The 21,933-nt window shown below is 38.4% G+C and overlaps 1 protein-coding gene across 5 annotated transcripts in view; it reads left to right on the top strand.

The window, feature by feature from the left end:
• Positions 1–21,933, top strand: part of DCAF6 (DDB1 and CUL4 associated factor 6) — a 176,367-nt gene that overhangs the window by 48,334 nt on the left and 106,100 nt on the right. For all 5 annotated transcript variants that reach the window (XM_048869720.2, XM_048869730.2, XM_048869741.2 and 2 more), the window contains exons 3-6: positions 2,986–3,078; positions 12,566–12,751; positions 18,008–18,121; positions 19,133–19,268. In XM_048869720.2, the coding sequence (XP_048725677.1) occupies positions 2,986–3,078; positions 12,566–12,751; positions 18,008–18,121; positions 19,133–19,268 (529 nt within the window). The remainder of the gene's footprint in view (positions 1–2,985; positions 3,079–12,565; positions 12,752–18,007; positions 18,122–19,132; positions 19,269–21,933) is intronic.

The following is a 21,933-nucleotide window of genomic DNA, read 5'->3' on the forward strand; positions in this document are numbered from 1 at the left end:
TATTTTGGGGTAAGGGATTTTCAGAGGCAGATCTCTTTCTGGACTTCAGCCTCTTAGGTAGTAGAATGTGTCTATGCAGTGGATGTCTTGGATCATGTACCTGCTTTTATATCTCCTTCTTACTGAAGGCATCCTGCCTATCTGGTGGTGGTGCAATCTCAGTAAGGCACTACAGCGACAGTGTGGGAGTCGGTTTCAAAATCCTTGTGATGATCCCTCAGGACAGTTGAGTTCAGTATCAGTTTTGTGCATGGCTTGAAAGCGACCATACTGGGGCAAAGTACTCTGCAGTTTAATAACACAGGGCGTCTGGTTGCTCAGAATGTTTTGGCATCAGCTCCCTGTTCTGTTAGCCAGTTTGTGGAGAACACGTTTCCTGGAGTTTAATTTCTTATTTAGCATCTTGATATGCTCTTTGAATATTAGTGTTTGTTTTAATGTGACCCCCAGGTATACCCATGTGTTTATAGTGCTCAAGGATTGTACCATCACACAATATCTGGAGTTTTTGCTTGGCCGGATGGTGCTTCAAGGGGAAGGAGCACACTTGTGTCTTGCTAGTATTGGCATTCAGGAACCACATATGACAGTATTTTCCAAGTATACTCAGGGAACCAATTAAAATGTGCTCAGTGTCCTCATATCTTTTTTTATTGGGTAACGATGCAAAGATCCGCTGCATAAATGAAATACTTGTACATTGGAATTCAGGTTGATATGTTTAGACCAGTGATTCTCAAACTTTTTTTTTCACGGACCACATGAAAATTGCTGAGGGTCTCGGTGGATCACTTAATGATCTTTCCAAATGTTGTTTGTACCATTAGCTAACTATTGTAAAGCGCTTTAGACAAAAGCACTATATAAAAAATACCCCCTATATAAAAAATACCCCTTCAGTCAGCTGCCCCTAGGTCCTCTGCCAATCTGCCCTGGAAGAAAATTCCTTCCCGACCCCAAATATGGCAATCAGCTAAACCCTGAGCATGTGGGCAAGACTCACCAGCCAGACCCCCAGGAAAGAATTCTCTGTAGTAACTCAGATCCCACCCCATCTAACATCCTATCACAGGCCATTGGGCATATCTACTGCTAATAGTTGAAGAACAATTAATTGCCAAGATTAGGCTGTCCCATGATATCATCCCTTCCATAAACTTATCAAGCTTAGTCTTGAAGCCAGATTTGTCTTTTGTCCCCACTGCTGTTCCAGAGCTTCACTCCTCTGATGGTTAGAAACCTTTGTCTAATTTCAAGTCTAAACTTCCTGATGGCCAGTTTATATCCATTTGTTCTTGTGTCCACGTTGGTACTGAGCTTAAATAATTCTTCTGCCTCCATGGTATTTATCCCCCTGATATATTTATAGATAGCAATCATAATAGTAATAGTTCACTAGATATGCCATTGAGTCCAGTTGCCTTTCCACATTTCAGGGTTTTCATGGCTATTGTCAGCTCCTCTATGTTGAGCTGCTCATGGACCTCACTATCTCAGAGGAGTGAGTGAAGTTTCTGTTTAACTGAACTCTTAAGACATATTACTGTGATAGTCCAAACTTTCTATTTTTCTGTATTTGAGTTTTACATCTTCATTGGTAATACTGTAATGTTGCGGGGGGAAGGGGGGGGCTAAGGAAAAACTTACAAGGAAATAAAATACCAAGTGCTCCCACCCTCATTTGTTTCCTTACTGGAAAAACATCATCGCAGTCTTCTCATAGGTGAGATCTGGGAAGGTTTTTGCAGTTCTATATGGGCTTTTCACCAGGTTTATGAGAAAGTATGGCCTCTGTGAGTGTGTTCATGTTAGCCAGATCCTGAATACTTAGTGCTTTGAAGATGTGATAATGAGAACTTTGTGACCCCAAATTCAGAGCACTCTGTAGAATGAAATACATTCTAGGGAGTAAAAGTACACCCAAGTACATCAAATTATAGGTACTAGAAACTCTATTGAAAGGCTTACTTTATCTGAGGGGACCCTTGTGATGCCACAGGGACCAAAGAAGGCAATTCAGAGTCTAGAAAGGTGGGTGTGGGAAGGGGTCCAAAACCTGGAATGCTCTGTATTAGCCAAATAACTATTTTTACGAAAGACTACTGAATTTAGTCAACTGCTGAATTTTAAGCATCAATTTCCTAGTTAGCTGAGCACATACGTATAAATGTTATTTTAAAAGTGCACGTTAGTTCGCATAATAAACAGCAAATTAAACTCTGTTGCTTGAGGTATGTGCTTATAGGGAGATGCAGGAGCATGGTGTATATATGAAGAATGTTACAGAATACATTAGACTGAGTACTGAGAGATGCCAACATGTTTCAAGCAGGTGGACTCTCATCAAACAATTTGTTAAAAATCACAGCTTTTATTTATGCTAACAACTCAGATTTAATGACTTAAGAGATCTTGTTGGAATCAACTGTTAGAATATACTTTTCAGTGTCTATAGAAATGTTGACCTTTTTGATATTGTGTGTGTGTAAACTTTTTTACAGTCATTTTAAGTTTTGATATGAATAAGAATATAGGTAAAAGATTAATTTCTTCAGCCTGGTGTGTTAACTAATTTTTCTCAATAATACATTAAAGGCCTGATTTTTTTTTTTTTTCATTGGAGGTATGGTTTGGCCTAACCTTCACACACTGCAAGTTTGGACCTGAACACACTACACTTTTCTTTCACTATCAAATGCATATCAATTCAGATTCTCAACACAAACATGCACATTTAATAGAATTTTTGTTTGCAAACCCCATCACCTGCATGTGCAGGTGGCTAGCCTCGGGAAAGCATGTGTGTGCAAGGTGTGGCCAAGTAGTGAAAATCAGGTCTCTGAACAGATTTAAGCACTCCTGTGTATTTTGAAGTTGTTTAAGTAACTTTGATTCCATTTTCATATCTAGATATTTCTTGGCTATTTTATTTTCTATTTTAAATATTTTTCCTATTAAATATTTTTGTTTAAATATTTCAAACAGGTGAATACAATTTGCTGGAATGATACAGGAGAATATATATTGTCAGGTTCAGATGACACCAACCTCATAATTAGCAATCCCTACAGCAGAAAGGTAAGTTTACTTTCTGGATAGTCAATATTTTACAGTATTTCCCCAAAATCTATCTGCCCTTGTTTTAAACATCTCTACTTCAATTTATAGGAGGGAAGCATTACATAGCTATGTACCACACTGACAACTTGTTAAGAGCCAGAGGGTTGCACTTACATTAGTTTACGTAAAATGGAGTAGGTTGCAGTTGCAATCATGGAAGCATGGCCCATGGAGACTGCCCTGTTTCAGCTTGGTTTACCATGCCTATCTCTAGCACTAACTTTTGTTACATATTTAACACATACAAATTATAAATACACAAAATGCATAATACTTAATGCACAAAGCAGCATGGACTGCTTATACATGAGATGGTACAAATGCTAATCTCCTTATAGCATCTCTCCTGTTTTCATCCACTCCCTTCTCTAAAACTGGAGGCAAGGGAGAAGCTTTTCATTGTACTCTAAAAGTTTGAGAAATCTGGACTCCGTTGGTTCAAGCTGGGAATAGAGTTCAACTTCCTGAACCAGCCTTGTGGTGTTTTTTTTATGCTAAGAGATTGCTGGCATTAATGACTTTCCTGATCACAACTGTGGCAGTATCCTAGGTAAGAAGTGCTGTTAAGTAGGCAGTTCCTAAACTATTTTGGATTTTATCAGTAACAAACAGTTTAAAGTTATGTCTCAGCATAGAATGTGGCAGTGTTCCAATGAAGATCGAGTACTGCAGGCTGAACCTGTAGTCTCCAGGAGCCTGATTTACTTATTAAAGTGAAAGTTAGCTAAGTGTTGTATTGCAAAATTCATTGGGATGGAAGTTGGCTCCTTTTATAGCTTTGAGAATAATTGTAGGAGTTAGAACCTAATATTTGTACAATGTTGATTTTTTTTTTTCTTCTGACTTACTGACTTTCCTTAAGTCAGGAAACTTATTACATTTTTTAAGTGCAGCTGTAAAGGTACTTTAAAATATTTGTGTGTGGCTGATGCCTTTCTGGTATTTTGGATGAAAGATATTAAATGGGTTAGTTCCCTTAAATTTTGAAAAAAGAAAAGGAGTACTTTGTTAGTCTCTAAGGTACCACAAGTACTCCTTTTCTTTTTGCGGATACATACTAACACAGCTGGTACTCTGAAACCTTAAATTTTGAGATGCTGCAAATTAAAAGTAGTAATTAGTATTCAAAATGACGTTACATTATATGTGGGGGGAAAGGGGAAGAGGTTTATATTGAACTAGGAAGAGCCAAGTGGGAGGTGGGAAGTGCAATGTAGATTTCTGCTCTGCCAAATCATCTGTCTCTCATCAAAGGAGCTGTAGTGCAATGACCCTCAGTAAGTTCATGAAACAACTTTTGCCCTGTACCAAAATTCTTGTAGCTTATGACTGCATCTCCTCTGTGAAGAACTATTGGGGTTTTTCAGAACAGATATACTTTGTGGCACTTATAGACTCATAGATATTAAGGTCAGAAGGGACCATTATGATCATCTAGTCTGACCTCCTGCACAATGCAGGCCACAGAATCTCACCCACCCACTCCTGCAATAAACCTCTCACCTATGTCTTAACTAGTGAAGTCCTCAAATCATGGTTTAAAGACTTCAAGGTGCAGAGAATCCTCCAACAAGTGACCCGTGCCCCATGCTACAGAGGAAGGCGAAAACCCCCCAGGGCCTCTTCCAATCCTTCCCACCACAGCAGTGTTCCTGCTCAGCCCCCTCTTTTCTCAGTGGGGATGGGACCAAATACCAATAATAATGCTTGAAAGTTAACGTCTGTATGGGAGCTAAGTGGGAAATAGACAGTTATAGGGCCACAGAGGCTTGGATTGGCAAGTGGAGGGACAGGAGTGCTTGCCTACCTAAGATGCTGTAGTGGGAGAATATCTATAGGGTGAGGCCTGGGGACCATTCATGCCTCCAATCATGTCTTTTCCCCCACCTATCATTAATGCCTCTTGGCCTTAGAGAAATATCTTTCTCTACTGCTGGTGCTAGTCTGATAAACCTCTTCAGAGTCTTTCAGACCAGTATTCCTGCTGGCAAAGTACAGATGGTTCTGTTGTGGAGTAAGGTGCCTCAGGAACAGAGTTGGAAATTCTACTGCTGACTTAAACTCAGTTGCATGCCTCCTGTTTCCCCTCCCTCTTGTCATGCTGGGAGGTAGTGGAAGAGAGGAGAAAATTACAGTTGGACTGTCTGATAGAAGCTGTTCCCCAAGGCACCTGCTCTGGCTGGTAAACCTCCTGTAGTTCATTAGGAAGGGAGATAGGTTAGTCAGATTGCTGTGGGGAGGAGGGAAGAAATTTCCCAAAGCCGAGGGGGATGTTAGTGTGGGGTGAGGTGAATGAACAGTTCTGGGTCAGAGCAAGAGATACTTAAATGATGATTAATCTGAAGTCATTATTGTATTATAATAATCCGTCAATTTAAAAATCAAACTTCTGGTCTTCTGGATGTAATTTTCTTACGTATTATTGCTACAATCAACACCTAAGTTTCCTATGATTGAAAGATCAGAGGAATTACTTTTTCTGGTTTTGATTTATGTTGTGTTCAGCCAATTTTACTGTTTCCCCTATTTGTGTGGGCCTTTTACATAGTAACAGAGAGAGAGGGTTGTTTTTTTTTCTTCCATAAGACAATATCATAAAACCACAAAACCTAGAAGTGGGATTTGAGGGTAGGAGTGTTGTACCTGAAACTACTCTTAAAACGTAATGTTTGAAGTTGACTGTATTTCAAATTGATGGTGACGTTTTTAGTTCTAAGGTGTGTGTAAATGTATTCAAGGCCACTGTTTTGTCTTTAGATCGGAGAAGACTAAGCTTTTCTCTATAATAGTAAAGTGCAGTGGTTTAACTAAATCTATTTCAAAAATTGATCTAGTGAAACCACTACAGATCACTAATGTAGAAGCACTTGATCTAAATTGATGTAAACAAAGGTTAAACTAGTTTGTTAGTAACTTGCCTCGTGTAGGTAAGGCCTAGGCTTCTAGCTCTCGCTAGCTAAGCTTTTTTTATATCAAGGTTTAACCTAAAACCATTTTTATATTGAAGGTAGTGTCTGCTAGGTTTGTAATTCAGGGTTGGGTGAGTGGAGAGAGTGCTTATCTTCACAGCATAATAGTTCATGCTCAACAGTAAGTAGCAGTTTGATTCAAGTCTTATAACAGTGTGTCATCACCTCCCAAATTAGCAGAGCCCTGGGCTGGGTTTTCAGAGAAATTAAGTGCAGGAAATAGGGGTTGCATAAATGTAAAAGCTTTATTATGTCTTTTCCTTGTGATCTTGACTTTCCATTTTTGTTCAGTGAAAATGTTTGTTTTACCTGTCTGGTCCCAAGACTGGGTGATGTCATTGGCCAAACTCTCTGAGAAAGATCATGTTTAATCCTGGTATTGGTGGGCAGTGAAGTTGGGTTCCTGGGAGGTGTATCTGGCTCTCATGGGTTGTAGTCTTTATAGGTTGCCACTCTGAGAAGAAGCAGGAGTGGCCTGATGATGGAGTGGGAACACTGGGGGCTCATTGTGTTAATTGCTGTGGCTGGATGGGGAAAGCAAAAGGAGGAATCAGTAGTCATGTTTCTCTCTTCCCCATCTGCTGCTTCTGATGGAAAATGAGGCTCTTAACAGCCTGCACCCCCTAATGAAAGGGCTTTTAGAAGGTCAGAGCAAGGATGGCAAGTCATGACTCCTGCATTCTGTGACTTGCTGTGCAGTCTTGGATAAAGAACTTACCTCACTGTGTCTGTATACCCATCTATTACATGCAGATAAAGTTCTTTGGGATCATCAATGAAAGACTATTAAAATCCAAAGTGTCTTTGGATGTCCCACACTTTCTGCTTCTTGAATGTAAGATTAGAGTACCATCTCTGTATTTAGGGGGATAAAAATCATGCAGTGAGCTCCTCAGGATGGTCTTTGCCTCTGTTTGGAAAGCACGTAGCAGATTGTGCATGTTACTGAGAATAATGTCCAAAAGATTTGCCACATTTTAAGTAGCATTATTATTGTTAATGCATGTTCATAGCACTAACCCTCACCTGCTCCTCCACAATGTCATCCTGATTTCTATTCTTGGTCTCCCCACACACCTTAATCCCAGATTTCAGAATTGGGGTTAAACCATTTTGTTAACTTTTCCATCACTTTGTATAGGTGTCTTTCTTAAATCTTCATCTATAGTACTACTAGTAGTACATCTCATAGCAGTATTAGATGACAGATAAAAAATGCCTGTTACACTAGCATGTGTACTATTGCTACAACTTGTGGAACTGCAGTGGTGGGAGTTTTTAAGAGTGTAGATGAGGTCCATACATATGGATCTCTTCTTACCTCGGCTGTTTGTTAATTATATTTTGCTGCGAGACCAGTGCAAGTTTACTCCTGGGGGAATTTTGCACCACTGTGCACATGCAGAATTCATCTGTCCCGCATAATTTTATTTTTTTCTGCAGAAAATACATTCTGCCCAAGTGTTGCAGTTACACCTTTTCTCCATCAGAGGCCGCTGTAGCGCCATAACAACCAACAGCATGAATGAAGCAGGCTGTTCTGGTGTCACAGCAGCTTGTGATGGGAAAAAGGTGGAACTGCAGCACTTTCGGGGCAGAATGTATTTTCTGTGGGGGGAAAAATGTTGTGTGCACGCATAGTGGCACAGAATATCCCTGAGAGTAGAAGTTCATCACAGCACCCAGCCTGCAGAGCCAGGTTAGCACAGAGTGGGGCACATGGGGCTGCTGGGGGTCACACACTGGGGTTCAGGATGGCTTGTGTGGGGGACAGACTGGAGTGCAGGATTAGGAGCTAATGGGGTGACAGTGTTGAGCCAGAAGCTGAATGGAAGTGTGGGTGCAAGGCGACATGGGGATGGGGGCTGCAGGGACACATGGGGGGGGAGGAGGCTACAGAGACCCATTGGAATGGGGGTGCGGGGACAGGAGCAGATGTGCCTAACTGAATGGGAGATGCTTGGGGTCAACCAGGGTCTGCATGGGGGAGGCTCCTCAACTCCCTAACAATCCTGCCTCTCCCCTCCCCAAAAAAGCCTGTTCCATATTTTTCCCACCCACACCCAACAACCCTCCAGGTTCACTCCAGGCTCCTTCCCTCTCCCTCAGATCCTCTGTTACCCCTGACACCCCCAAGCATTTGCACCGCTTCTGATGGGTGCGGGAAATACAATTCTGTATTCTAATTTAAATGAATTACTCAAAGTTCTGTATTAATATGTCTAGCAAGGAATCTATGTGTTAAAAAAAAATTACCAGAATCTTTTTTTGGTCTGTATTGCTACAGACATACTTGCTGACAGATATTTTGAAATAAATTACCAAAATAATTTAAACTGGCACGATTATATTGTGTTGTTTTGGCAAATAAAATATGCAGAATTTTACAGAATTTTAAAATATTGTGCGCAGAATTTTTAATTCTTTAGTGCAGAATTCCCCCAGGAATAACTGAAAGGTTGATGGCTCAAACTTTGATTCATGTCTGTCTGACAGCTTGCAAATTGAAGGCATTCAGTTTGCATTGAGTATTGTTCCCCACCCCAACTGAGGAACCACTTGAGTTCCTACAGCTGCATGTAACTAGTATTTCAAAACTAGTATAGACCCTTACTAAGCAATATGATGGAACATAAACTGATGATGCAGCTGATGATGCATGCCAACATGTGAGTGAGAAACATTAAATTGTTTTGCTCTCTGGAAAAAAATTGTAGCAACATACTGGTAATTTATCAATGTTCAGGTAAACCCTGAAAAAATTCTTATATTGCACTATTTCACAAGGGTTAACCACAATTTAGCAAAATAAAAAGTGAAACCAAGGTTTTTAAATTTAGAACATATGCAACTGATAGAACATGTGTAATCAAGGGCAAGCCCTCTTAATAGTTACACAATATATCTTGGGAGGATGAAAATGTGCATACATAATAAAATTCCTTGCCAGTCCAGATGGTGTTCTAATATAATATTCACTTAGCTTGAATGGGCCATATGTTTTTGTGGCTTGAGAGACCCAGAGTGAAAAAGAATGTTACTGAGTTTTCTAATATAACTATAAATCCTAATGGAAAAGGCTGTCCTGATTTTACTTATTCATGGGCACCTGTGATGAACTCTTCTGAGTGGGATCTTCTTTTCTTATTCTGCTCAAGGAAAATGATACTTAAAACTAAGACCTAATTTTCTGTATCTAAACATTTATTTGTATTAGACAAGTGACAATACACAGCAAGAAAATGCAGGTTACTTAAAATCTAGCTGTGGCAAGAATTTTATGAGCTATGAGGGCAGTAGATCTACACTTGGAAAATGGTGGAATTTAGATTGGGTTTGTCTAGCATGTGTTAGCTAAGCCCAACCTAAACTCAACCACTTTTCCTAGTCATACCTCATGTGTTCGTTCCACTCCATCTCTGGTCCTAGGGATTTGTAAATAAAACCGGTGACTTCAATTTTTACTTTTTTAAGTAAAATGCCTGAATTATAGTATAGTGAAGAATTTAGTTACAATGAATAAAGATTTTAGTTTCACTTTATAGGAGCTATAATTTAAATGGAATTTCCAAAAGAAAGTTTATTCGTCCTATATATTGCTGCTAGAAGTAGGATATTTATGGTTAGGAGCAAGAGAAATGAGCCAACTAGCCGATTGCTCTGTCCCAATGTTTCAGTGTGCAATAAGACACAATTTAAAGTTTTGCAGTTCCATTACTCCCACTTCAGTTGATTTTCTGTGTAATATCTAAGCAATTGCAAATTTTTGAATGTGAAATGTAAAATATTTTGTTTACCTTTTGTGGAAAAGGTCTGAGGCCTTAATTTTGCCTAGGAGGCCAAGTGGTGCTCTGAAGCAAGCATTTTGCTACTGTTTTTTTTTTTTTTTTTTAAAGGGGGGGGGGAGGGCATTGTGGTGGCTGGTAATGAAATAGAGCTAAACCCCACATATTAAATCTTCTCTCCTTTTTCTCTGCTTGTGCACAAACAGCTTTTGTGACAGGTGCCTCTAATTTTCCCTTTCTGTCAGCACAATAAAGAGAGCAACAAGGGATATATGGGGAAGGTGAGGGAGGGGCTGGAAATACTAACTGTTGACTGTGTTACCATAGAATGCAGTTGGAGGCAGGGAGGGAATGGCATCATTCAATCCATTATGGTACTGCTGTACATGAAGTGTAGCTGGGGATGAGAGGGACTGAGACAGATGGGGCTGATGACGAAGCTGAGAGCTTCCTTCCTTCAGTGAAAGTATACAACAGTGCTGAGAGCTGCACATAGCTTTCCACATCCTTTCTGTAGTGGGGGACCCAAAACTGGATGCAGTACTCTAGATGTGGCCTCACCAGTGAATAGAGGGGAATAATCACTTCCCTCGATCTGCTGGCAGTGCTCTTACTAATGCAACCCAATATGCCGTTAGCTTTCTTGGCAACAAGGGCACAGTGCATTGGATTCTTCCATCCGAAGTGCAGGACTCTGCACTTGCCCTTGTTGAACTTCATCAGTTTTTTTTTTTTTTTGGCCCAATCCTCTAAGTTGTATAGGTCACTCTGGACCCTATCCATGCCTTCCGGCATATGTACCTCTCCCCCCAGTTTAGTGTCATCCACAAACTTGCTGAGGGTGCAATCCATCCCATCATCCAGATCATTAATGAAGATGTTGAACAAAACCAGCCCCAGGACCAACCCCTGGGGCACTCTGCTTGATACCGGCTGCCAGCTAGACATCAAGCTGTTGATCACTACCCATTAAGCCTGACGATCTAGTCCGCTTTCTAGCCACATTACAGTTCATTCATTCAATCCATAGTTTTTTAACTTGCTGGCAAGAACACTGTGGGAGACCGTATCAAAAGCTTTGCTAAAGTCAAGATATATCACAATATATGATATGATATACCATATATATCATAACAAACAGAGAAGTTATTAGGGAATGGAGAAAAGCCTCATATTATTTAGTTTGTTTTTTATTTGGGAGCTCAGATATAGTTTGGTGTGAAGTCAAAAATATTTCTGTCATGGAATGTGAGGGGAGGTATCTGTCAGAACCACCTCTTATTTTGGGCATTAGCTGTGACTGAGCTAAAGCATCTTAATATAATGGAAGTCATCCATTGAGATCTCTTACTTTGGCAGCAGAGCTCTGTGGATTTGGTGCTGAACTCTTCGCTCATTTTAAACAAAATTGAGCTCTGAGGGGTTTTTTTTACATTTCTGTTTATATAATTTTTCTGAACCTACCTGAATAAAGAGGAGAATGCAGCGAAATAAAGTGAATTGATAAGCTCTCTGGATACGTAATATATGGTTGTATCCATATCTTAGAACATGCAGAATATTAAGTAATATATTGTTAGCACTTGCATAAATCATTTTAAAAAGTTTGAAGTAATGCTTTTAAAATACAAGGCAAGAATTTACAGAGAAACTTGATCTCTGTAAAACTTTCTTTGATTAAGTTAATTGGTGGAAAGCTTTAGAAGTCCTTGTCATATTGTAAACATCTTGTACTAACATGAGAATGAGACGGTTGCTAGAAAAAAAAATGAAATTGTCAGTCTGGTTTCATTGTCAGAGGTGGGAGAAATAAAAGTAAATCAAAGTGGAAAAGCACACTTAGCTTTTTAATTTTGTTCAGTTTTAATATTCTAATTTAAGGTGGGTTAGGAAATGAAAGCATACAGAATATTTTGCCACAAAATATTGAGACCCTATACAAGATTATGGTAACATAAATAGCATTACATTGCTAAATTGTACTGTATATGTATGATTTTAAAAAAATCATTGCTGAATTAAATATGCGTCATGTTAAAATGTTTGGTAATAAACTAATAGTCAAGCCTGGAATTTTTAGTGCCCTACAGTAGTGAGGTTAAATTCCAATTTAGAAGTAGGGATGCTGTGAAACCCACCATAAAACTTTTTCAGTTCTACTTTTTAATATGATTTTGCTCTTTTATAATTTGTGCTATTTTACCTTTGGGATAACTTCAGGACAGTACATTTAAAAAGTAAATAGTGTGCTCATATTAGATTTCTTGCTCCCTTTAGGTCTTCTCAGCTGCTACTGCCAGCTGTCTAGTGGCTCATTACCACTTCATGTAATGCTGCCTCTTCATGCTCCAGGATAAGTGTCCAAGAGTCAAAATCTTTAAAATATAGGTACTAGCTATTTCAAGAAATACTTTTAGGGCAGTGGTCCTCCAACTCTTTCATTTTGCAGACCATTTTGATGTAGAGCGAGAGAGAGCATGCATATGCCTCTTGTATACCACCTTATCTCCCAATCCATTCCTTTCTCACAGCATTTTCTTTGTTTTATGGACAACAGACTGTGTACATTACTAGCATTCCATACTCTGGAACTTTGGGATTATTGGCTGAAAGTTTATTTTATTTTTCCATGTGTTGCTATTTGTTTTGAAAATATTAACCTAACACAAGCCTTTCTTGTTTGCTTTGTAGGTTTTAACAACCATTCGCTCAGGACACAGGGCAAATATTTTTAGTGCAAAATTCTTACCATGCACCAATGACAAGCAGATTGTGTCCTGTTCTGGAGATGGAGTAATTTTTTATACTAATGTTGAGCAAGATGCTGAGACCAACAGACAATGCCAATTTACGTGCCACTATGGAACTACCTATGAGGTATTGTATATCATCTCTGTATAAAAGCACAAGATTTATTTAAGACAGGAAAAATAGGTGTCGGTGTTGATATTAGCTAGGATTTCAGTCTGACAGTGACAATTCATTTCTATGCTTCACAGTCATTTAAATTAGTTTTCCTTTGATTTGTAACTTTTAGGGGTCATTTCATATGTAATTTCCTTTAGTAGAGAAATAAATTGACCAAATAAAGGAGACTCTAAAGTCAAGTATTGTTAAGGCCACTTTCCCTGCAAAATATATAAGCAGATAGCAACAGATACATAATAGCGCCTGTTTATCTACGTGATAGGGGGACAGGTAGTTTGTATATCATTTTTTATTAAAGGGAGAAAAACAAGGCCTTTACTGTACTAAGGTAAATATAAATATAAAATCTTAGAGAATTTCCTAGCTTTCAGCACATTTTCGCCTTTAAGTTACAGATACATCTTTATAATCTTAAGGACTTTTTTTGGTGGAAATAATACATTACAATCATCATTAATCCTCAAAACCCCTATGTTAGTAATATCCCCATTTATTTTACAGATGGGCAAAGCAACACAAAGTGTGTTTAAGTGACTTGGCAAAGCTGTAGTAAAAATCAGAAGTTCCTGACTCCAGTTTCATGCTAAATTCACTAGACAATTTTGCCTCGTTTGCCTTACTGACTTACCCATACTAAATTTTACAAAAGATAAAGATAAACTGTCACCACTTTCTTGGAGTTGTCAACATTCCATCTTAGTTTTCCAGTATTTTTCAAATGCTACTTTCATAATTATCTAGCTCAGACCTTCCACTATTAGTTAGTTCTTGATAGATCCTTTGGTTTTTATACAGAGTGGACAAAAGATATTAGAAGAATCAAATATACTAGTATCAAACAAAGCAAAGGAATGGTGATTCATGTCAAAATGGAACATGTCTAAAGAGCTGTCTGAATTAATTTCTCGTTATGTGGTAGAAGTTTCTTTAACAATATATGTCTGTGTGCAGTTAAAGGACTTGTCAGAAATGTTTAACTGAAGAATGTAGTCTTCTCAGGAGATGTGCAGGGCAACCCTATGGAGCTCATTTTGTATTTGTAGACTGGATGCAGCTTGAGTTCAATAGTCTTAGGGCAGGTATACACTTAAAACAGCTGCACTGTTGTAGCACTTCAGTGAAGATGCTACTGTGCCAATGGGAGGGTTTCTCCTGTCAGCATAGTTAATCCACCTCTGTCAGTGGTGGTAGATTAAATCGATGGCAGAAGCTCTCCTGTCAACATAGCGCTGTCTACACCAGGGATGGATTTTTCATATCCCTGAATGATGTAGTTATACCAGTGTAAGTTTTTATAGTGTAGAACTGTACTCAGAATTGCTTGTCACTTTTGCCAAAGATCATCTTAGGTTCCTCCCTCACACCAGTTATTTCTTTTTTGAGATGCGTTTAATTTGTGTGTTCTCGTTTATTTTGATCAGGAAGCTATTGCTTCCTTAGTGGCATTCTCCTCCTTATCATGGGAGCTAAGATCACTTCATATTTTTAAACAGCTTCATGTCTGAACATGATTCGCTATCTGATGTTGCTCTTATTTATCCAGCCCTTAACTAGACTGTATGAGTTGATCTTACCCTCATTGCATCCCAAAAATATGGAAGAGAATGGTGTAGCCTGTCACTCCACCCATGGTTTCAGAAGAGTCTCTGAGGATTGAGATATGAGTTACTAAGGGCCAAGGCTACTCAACACGATCTAGATTTTAATACCGACTGTGTTCTCATGGTAAAGAGGTAAGAGTTCAGTCAGCGGTGACAGTGGTATTTACCTATAGTGTTAACTACCAAGCCTTGCTGGATAAATATGAATTTGATACATTGAACAAGTTGAGTTATTTTCCTTTTATAAAAGAGAACAAAGTAGTTGAAGATTATTCCAGAAGAAAGTGAACAGCCAAGCATTAGGCTAGGAAAACTGGAGCAGCAGAATCTTGAATATAGACTAAGAAACATGCATAAATGTAGTGCAAATGCAGTTTCCAGCACCCAGTTCAGCTGAAGATCAGAGTAACCATGTGATACAGGGCGGTGCCAGAGGAAAACAATTAAAGGATAAGTTAATGAATGTGGTGAGGAATGGAACCGCATTTTTGCATCTCCTGGGAACTTGTTCTAGCCTAACAAGTCATCTTGCGTCAACTAGCATAATACCTTCAACTTCAAGAAATAGCTTTCTCAATAGAGCTTAAAACTTGATGTCTCAAGTTCCGTTCTTCCATTCTGCTTTGTTTTTAGTCTTACGTGATTCCTGAGCCTGTGACTAGACTTCATCAGTCTATTGTCCATTCATAGATATTTCTTTAGAGAGTAGATTCATGACATTCCTTCTTCAGTTTTACTGAGCATGGTGCTCACAACATTTTGGTTAAAGTATACATCCTATACAAAACTTCTGTTTTGTAAATTCCACTATGACTCATTAGTTGTTCATCTGTACCAGGCAGAGTTATTCTCCACACACGGAATGATGCAACCTTGAACTCTGACCATGTACAGGTGTTAGAAATGGGTATCTGGTAAATGTTAGGAATATTGAAGTGGTGGCATTGAAGTAGATGATTAGGGGCATGGCTGTGTTTGACTTGTGTTAAGTAAATGCTAATGGAGGGAAATCCTTTTTGTTTTTTAAATAGAAATAGCGTGTAGTGTTTATCATTTTGAGAAATTATTGATTTGTAATGTTTTTAATTAAAGTTATGGGAAGATGTTTCTAAAATCACCTATAGTTTGTTGAAAATCTCAACCACAGTGTATTTTTAGTAGTTGATTTTGTTCAGAGTTAAGTTAGCCTATTTTGCTAGAAGTGAAGGAGATTGTATCCACAAGTACAACACACAAGCTGCAGATGACGTAACAGAAAAGGTGAAGGTGAAATCATAGTTACTGGTTTTCAGGGTAGGTTGAGGATTTAAAGAGTGATTCTCTGACTTTTCTGTGGTTCTGTTGGTGGTATATGCACTTCAGCAGCTTCTACTATTTTCAAAACAGTTCTAAAGTATTTTACAAATATTCTATCAAAGGATAAAAGGTACTTTATAAATGTATAACTTATTTAAATATTATTACTCTACCTAAAACCTATCTTGTTGTACTTGAATAATGAAGCAGATACAAAGTTGTGTAGCACAGTGAGCACTGATCTTAGATCCCTGAAACTTCAAAGCTCAGCAGAGCAAGTAAGAGGTAGTATTGACTTGCAGATACACTTGGAATTAATTTGTCAGTTTGTTAGATGCTTCATCTCATTTAAAAGTATTTTTTGACCATGGGGGAAAATGTGTTTAAGAAGTCTGAGTTTATTTTTCAACTGTATTTAATTGCCTCATTATATAAAAATAGAACTTTGTCTCACTATATTCTCTAAATAACAAAAGCTAATATTATCTGCCCCTAAGGTACTAATTCTGAATTAAAGAATGGGATAGATTTTAGACTGGCTTCATCACTTGGAGCTTGTGGCAATTACAGACCATGACTGACACACCTCACAATAAGGAAGCTTGTGGAAATTCATGAGCACTGTGTCATTGTTTTGAGAGACAAGTTGTGGGAGAAGAGGAATAGAGTATATTTTTGAGAGCCAGACACACACAAAATGGGCCTCTGGAGACTGGAGTATTTGCAGTTTATACCTGGCAGTTCAAAAACTATGAATAGTCACTACCAAATACCAGACTTTGCCGCTATTCACATTATTTCTATTTCAGAAAGAGAGTATACTTCTAAGGATAATTCTTGCCTTCATATTTCCAGTGTATCAAGATTTTTTTGTACAGCTAAATTTTTTAGATTGATAATTTAATGATAGCTAGTTATATACGATATCGTGTTAAGGGTCAATATTTATGAAGTCAGCTCAGATTACAGCTACTGATATTTATTTCATTTTTTTAATAAAAAGAAAAGAAACCCCTTGCTCCTTACAAATTACAGCATATTTAATAGTGAATTATAAAATACTGTATTGTTACCAATATAATCAAAACTAAACTACAGCAGTTGAAATAAATGAATGTGGTACATTTGTGCTTCATTATTACTTTTGTCTGGTGTTCATCTACGGCCTGAAGTCGATGGAAAAACTCCCATTGACTTTAATGAAAGTAGGATCAGCCTGTTACTTACTTACTAATTCAGTAATTCGCTCTGTCTGCTCTTGTCAGTAGTGTGAAAGAGTGAGGTTCTGCTGCACTTAACTTGTGATGGTCTGGTAGCTGTTTTTCAGACACTGAGCTCCTAAAGGGAAGGGTACTGTTGAACAACCAAAAATATGGACAGCCTAATGACTGGAATAGTAATTCTAGGATTTCCAAACTTTAAACAAATTTCATTACTTCATTCTGTGTAAATTAGTGGCTTGAGTTGTACATATTTAAATGAAAGATGTTTACATTTTCCATAAGATATCTTTAAAATTCTCTTTTGTATATAAAGAAATAAAGTGTGTGATCATATCACAGTTCACATGCCTTCATCCACCTGAGGTGTTCTGCTCTGTAATATTTGGCACTTCTTGTTCTCTATAATTTATGGAATGATTTGTTAAATGAATCTGGACCAATGATTAGTTTTCTGAGAACACCCTTATTTGGAATATCACTACATCTTTGTAGGAATTGATAGCTTTCTTGAGATCAGCAATATGGTGTAATAAAACAATTCAGTGAAAGTGAAGAAAATATTGATTGATGCATTGAAGGATAGGGAGCAATAATAGACTTCAGTTCATTACTGTATCTTGCATGGAAGAAGCAACTTGATTGGGGGAACAGTGTTGGTAAGTATTTTCCTGTGGTTTGTATGGGGTTGGATTTTAAGACTACAGTGTAGTTATTGTTAAAATATTCTCTTGTTGCATAATAGAAAACAAAATGAACCTGTCTTTTATTCTCACTTTAGATGCTAATTATTTATCTAATAACTGAAAATATCAAGTTTGTGCGTCATTTATGCAATAGGCAATGGAAGTGTTTGTGGGATTTAATTGCTTATTTCAGCTGCTGGAGGACTATCTGTAAGGTTGTTTTAAAGACTAATACAAACTATTTTAAATTTTCAACTTTTGACTTTCACTTTTGATTTTTTTCATAGAAATCTTGAGCGCAATTAAAAATTACCCTGTGATTATTGCTCACTAATATTAAAGGCTTTATTCCCAAAATTATATTCTTGAACTATTAATGGTACTGACTTCTTTTCATTTCAGATTATGACAGTACCAAATGATCCCTATACTTTCCTCTCTTGCGGTGAGGACGGAACTGTAAGGTGGTTTGATACTCGAATCAAAACAAGTTGCACAAAAGAAGATTGTAAAGATGTAAGAACCAAAATTTCCAATAAGATGACAGAAATATAGGGCTATAGTATTAATATTAGAATCTGAACCCTAATAAGGTTTCTGAGGGCCCCGATGAGCTGACTGAGGCATGTTGTAGAGATTATCCTGGAGCCAGAAATGAGTGCTGTTTGGACTCTGTACATCTGAGGTACATTTATGAACCTCTGGTTTGGTTTACTTCAAACTTGGTAGAAAAATTGTACCTTGGCCTCAAACCTAACCTTCCAATCCTGAGGCTGTGATGGCTTTTTTTGTGCATTTTTGAGGTGGTGGTGTAAATTAAGCTTATAATGGAAGCTCAGCTGCAACTTTAAACTGTCGAGCAGCCTCTGTAAAATAGTGGTGTAATAAACATATTAGATCAGATTAATCACTGATGTATCTCCCTGGATGGTATTAATTTCATCCATAGTGTTTGGATTCCAGAAAACGTTTGGTACTGATCTAGATAAAAACTGACCCCCAAAATGTGTGTTATACATATTGCCCCTTGGTCCCAGTCTCTTCTGTTCTGTTTTCTGCATTGTGTTCCATTTTAGGGTTTGGTTATTTTTGGTCCCCAGTCTTGTTACATTACTCTTACTACATGACATTCCTCTATTCAATTATCTGCCCATAAACCAAATCTATTCTAATCCTTTTGAATTAGTTTAGACACTTCCTGCCTATTTGCAATTCTTTCTATCCACATCCTGATTTCTTTGTTTAAGAAAATCCAAGCAGTTGTTAGCCCTCTCTACCCTTAACTCTTAGCTTTTTTTAGGTTGATATAATGCTGTTTTTCATTCTCTGATTTCTTTTGTCCATTGCAGTAACTCTTCCCTGTAACACATTTACCACCTATCTGTATAGGGCCAGATTTGGCTCTTTCGTACAAACATGATTGCAGTACCTTGACTAGTGGGGCTGCATCTTTTTTTTTTCCAGTAGTATTTTACTTCAGATGCTTAGGAGCTATTTTGTAAGTGCAGTATCTTTGTTTTATTCCAGGATATTTTAATAAACTGCCGACGTGCTGCCACCTCTGTAGCTATCTGTCCTCCAATACCATACTATCTTGCTGTGGGCTGTTCTGATAGCTCAGTAAGAATATATGACCGGCGAATGCTTGGCACAAGAGCAACAGGTGAGAAGTAAACATTAAGTAAATTTTTCTAGCAGCAGACAGTTCTAGTTTGTCTGGTTTATGACTTAAGCTTAGTTTTATGTAAGATCTAGGCTTTTAAAAAATATTGTATATTGGATATTACTAAAAAGTACAGTAAAGCCTGCAGGGAAATATTTTGAAAGATTATTTGATTATTTGTAAATAAACAGTGAATGCTATTATTAAGGTGGCCAAAACTTCCTGCAGGTTAAATGCAGCACATGGAATTCTATAATGTCTCTTAGGGCTCTCTTGGAACATGCAGCACACAGAGACTAGTGGTTCCAGTATGCAATGCTCTGTCTTTATTCAAGTAATTGTTTACAAAAATAAACCACACTGCAGCACTGTATGATTGCACCTCTAGGTTGTGCATGCCACATTTCTCTAGTAAAAATGAGGGCAGGAACTGTCTCAGTGACATGTACATTTACTGCATCCATGTCAGCCCTATGTTTGTGTGCTTTTGCTTCATTAGAAAATAGTTTCTTGCAGAAAGGGATCTTGTGAATTTTACAGATTCTCATAGAAAACATTTAACTTCTCAGTAGTTGTCACTGTTCCTGACATACTAGTAGCCTTCAATATTTGCCTAAAGTTATTACCAAGTTTCTAAATTTAGATAATGTGTGGTGAGATCATTCACGCTAAACAGTGGGGGTTGTTGTCTGGCTTGTTGGAAAAGGTGTGTGCCCCTTTACAGGGCTGGAGAGCCAGGGAGTAACTTTCTGCTGTAGCTGCAGAGGAGGTCAGCGTGGGGATGCTGATCCATCCCCCCAGATGACTGAAGAGAGGGAGGTCTATATTGGTCCATGCTGGTGCAGGAAAAGCCCTTTTTTATCTCGACCAGGTGGAGCAGCACCCATTCTTTCACCCATGGAAGTGGTGAAACACTGGGGTTTGTCAAGATCCACTGTGAGCATTGCACTAGTCACTCCTTTCTCAAGGGGCTGGGAAGGAAATTTTCCTTCACCGCCAGATTGGCGAACACGAATTGGGTTTTTGTTCTTGTTTTTTTTTTTTTTTCCTTCTGCACAGCGGGTTTGAGGGGCTTAGCTGGGATAAATATGAACTGGGAGTTACTCTGTGATGTCACAACTCATTATATAAATGTGTGGCAGATGTCAGGTACTCCATAGAAGAGGCATACAGTGATTGGATAAAATGGATCGATAAAGGATTTAGAGGTGGTATTCTTTAAAGGAGTGGAAATGGGGTTTGGGGCTCCTATGACTGGTATGGCAGGGATCCTATCTCTTCCCTCCCCCCCACCCCCGACAGTCACCCCTAGAGCCTCATTTGAGTGTGTGGGGGATGGTGAGAACTCAGTAGTGGGTTGGTTGGGGACCAGGATCAATAAGGGGGAGGGCTGACAGAAGCCACCTGGGTGTGTATTGAAATGATCATGGAATTACCTGAACTGTACGCTTCTATCTGCCGGGTACTCCCAGACATTTAAGCATAAAGTTGTGGTCTAGTTAAACCACATCCAGTGTCTCCTATCCTTCCAGCACATCCGGACAATGACTGGAGTATTTAATACACTGTTTAATTATGAAACTGTTTTACCTTAGGGATGTGATCAACTCTTGAAACAGAGATTTCAAATGTAACTATTATGGGAATTAAGCTGGCCTTTCGTTTGTGGAGCTCTATGAGAAGTAAGATATGCAGGGTCTTACTTTGTCAATTTAGAAGGAGCAAACTACTGTCTTATTAATCGCACTGTGGCTGGTTGTTTCAGAGTTTGCATGCAAGCCCAAAGGTATCAAATGCCTAAGACAACCAGCATGACAAGCCATTGTATGTTTGCATTGAAGTCTCTACCACTTCCTCTCCTACCCTCCACAGATAGTCTGACTGGGTATTTCTTTTGCTGTGAAAAGTCAATGAGGGACATGTGTGGGGGGGTCTCATTGTGAAAGCTTGAATCTAGTCCTTACCCAGTAAGGTGACCAGATGTCCCAATTTTATAGGGACAGTCCAGATATTTGGGTGTTTTTCTTATATAGGCTCTTATTACACCCAACCCTGTCCTGATTTTTCCGACTTGCTGTCTGGTCACCCTATTACCCAGATAAATCAAGTAGTCTTTGCTTTCCTCTAACAGACAGTGAAGGGGGTGTGCCAATGTACATGCACATATGTGTAATATAGCTTGATTGTGTAGCAATATCTTAAGGTGACCAGACAGCAAATGTGAAAAATCGGGACGGGGTGGAGGGGTAATAGGACCCTATATAAGAAAAATACCCCAGAATTGGGACTGTTCCTATAAAATTGGGACATCTGGTCACCCTACAATATCTATAGTCAAATCTGGCACAGTGTTTCTATTCTAAGACCCTATTGTCAGTTGCTCAGAACTTTCTGAAAGCTTAAGTTATTGGGATGAAACTTTCTAGTTCTGGTCTTTGCCCAAAGCGATTTTTTAGTTTTAAAGATTAGAATAATGAGGAAAATTTGTTCAGATGCTTTGGTGTAAGTAGGAAAAATACTTTTTTCTCACTGTAAAAATAAAAATAAAAATTATAACCTTTTCATGAATGGCTGTATGGTCAAAACAGTGGGAAGTAGAAAACTTAGACTTTGACAGGGAAATAACCTTTAGGGCAGGGACTTTTAATCTTTTAATCTCTCAAAC

Source organism: Caretta caretta, chromosome 1 (genome assembly GCF_965140235.1).
Source record: "Caretta caretta isolate rCarCar2 chromosome 1, rCarCar1.hap1, whole genome shotgun sequence".
Lineage (NCBI taxonomy): Eukaryota > Metazoa > Chordata > Testudines > Cheloniidae > Caretta > Caretta caretta.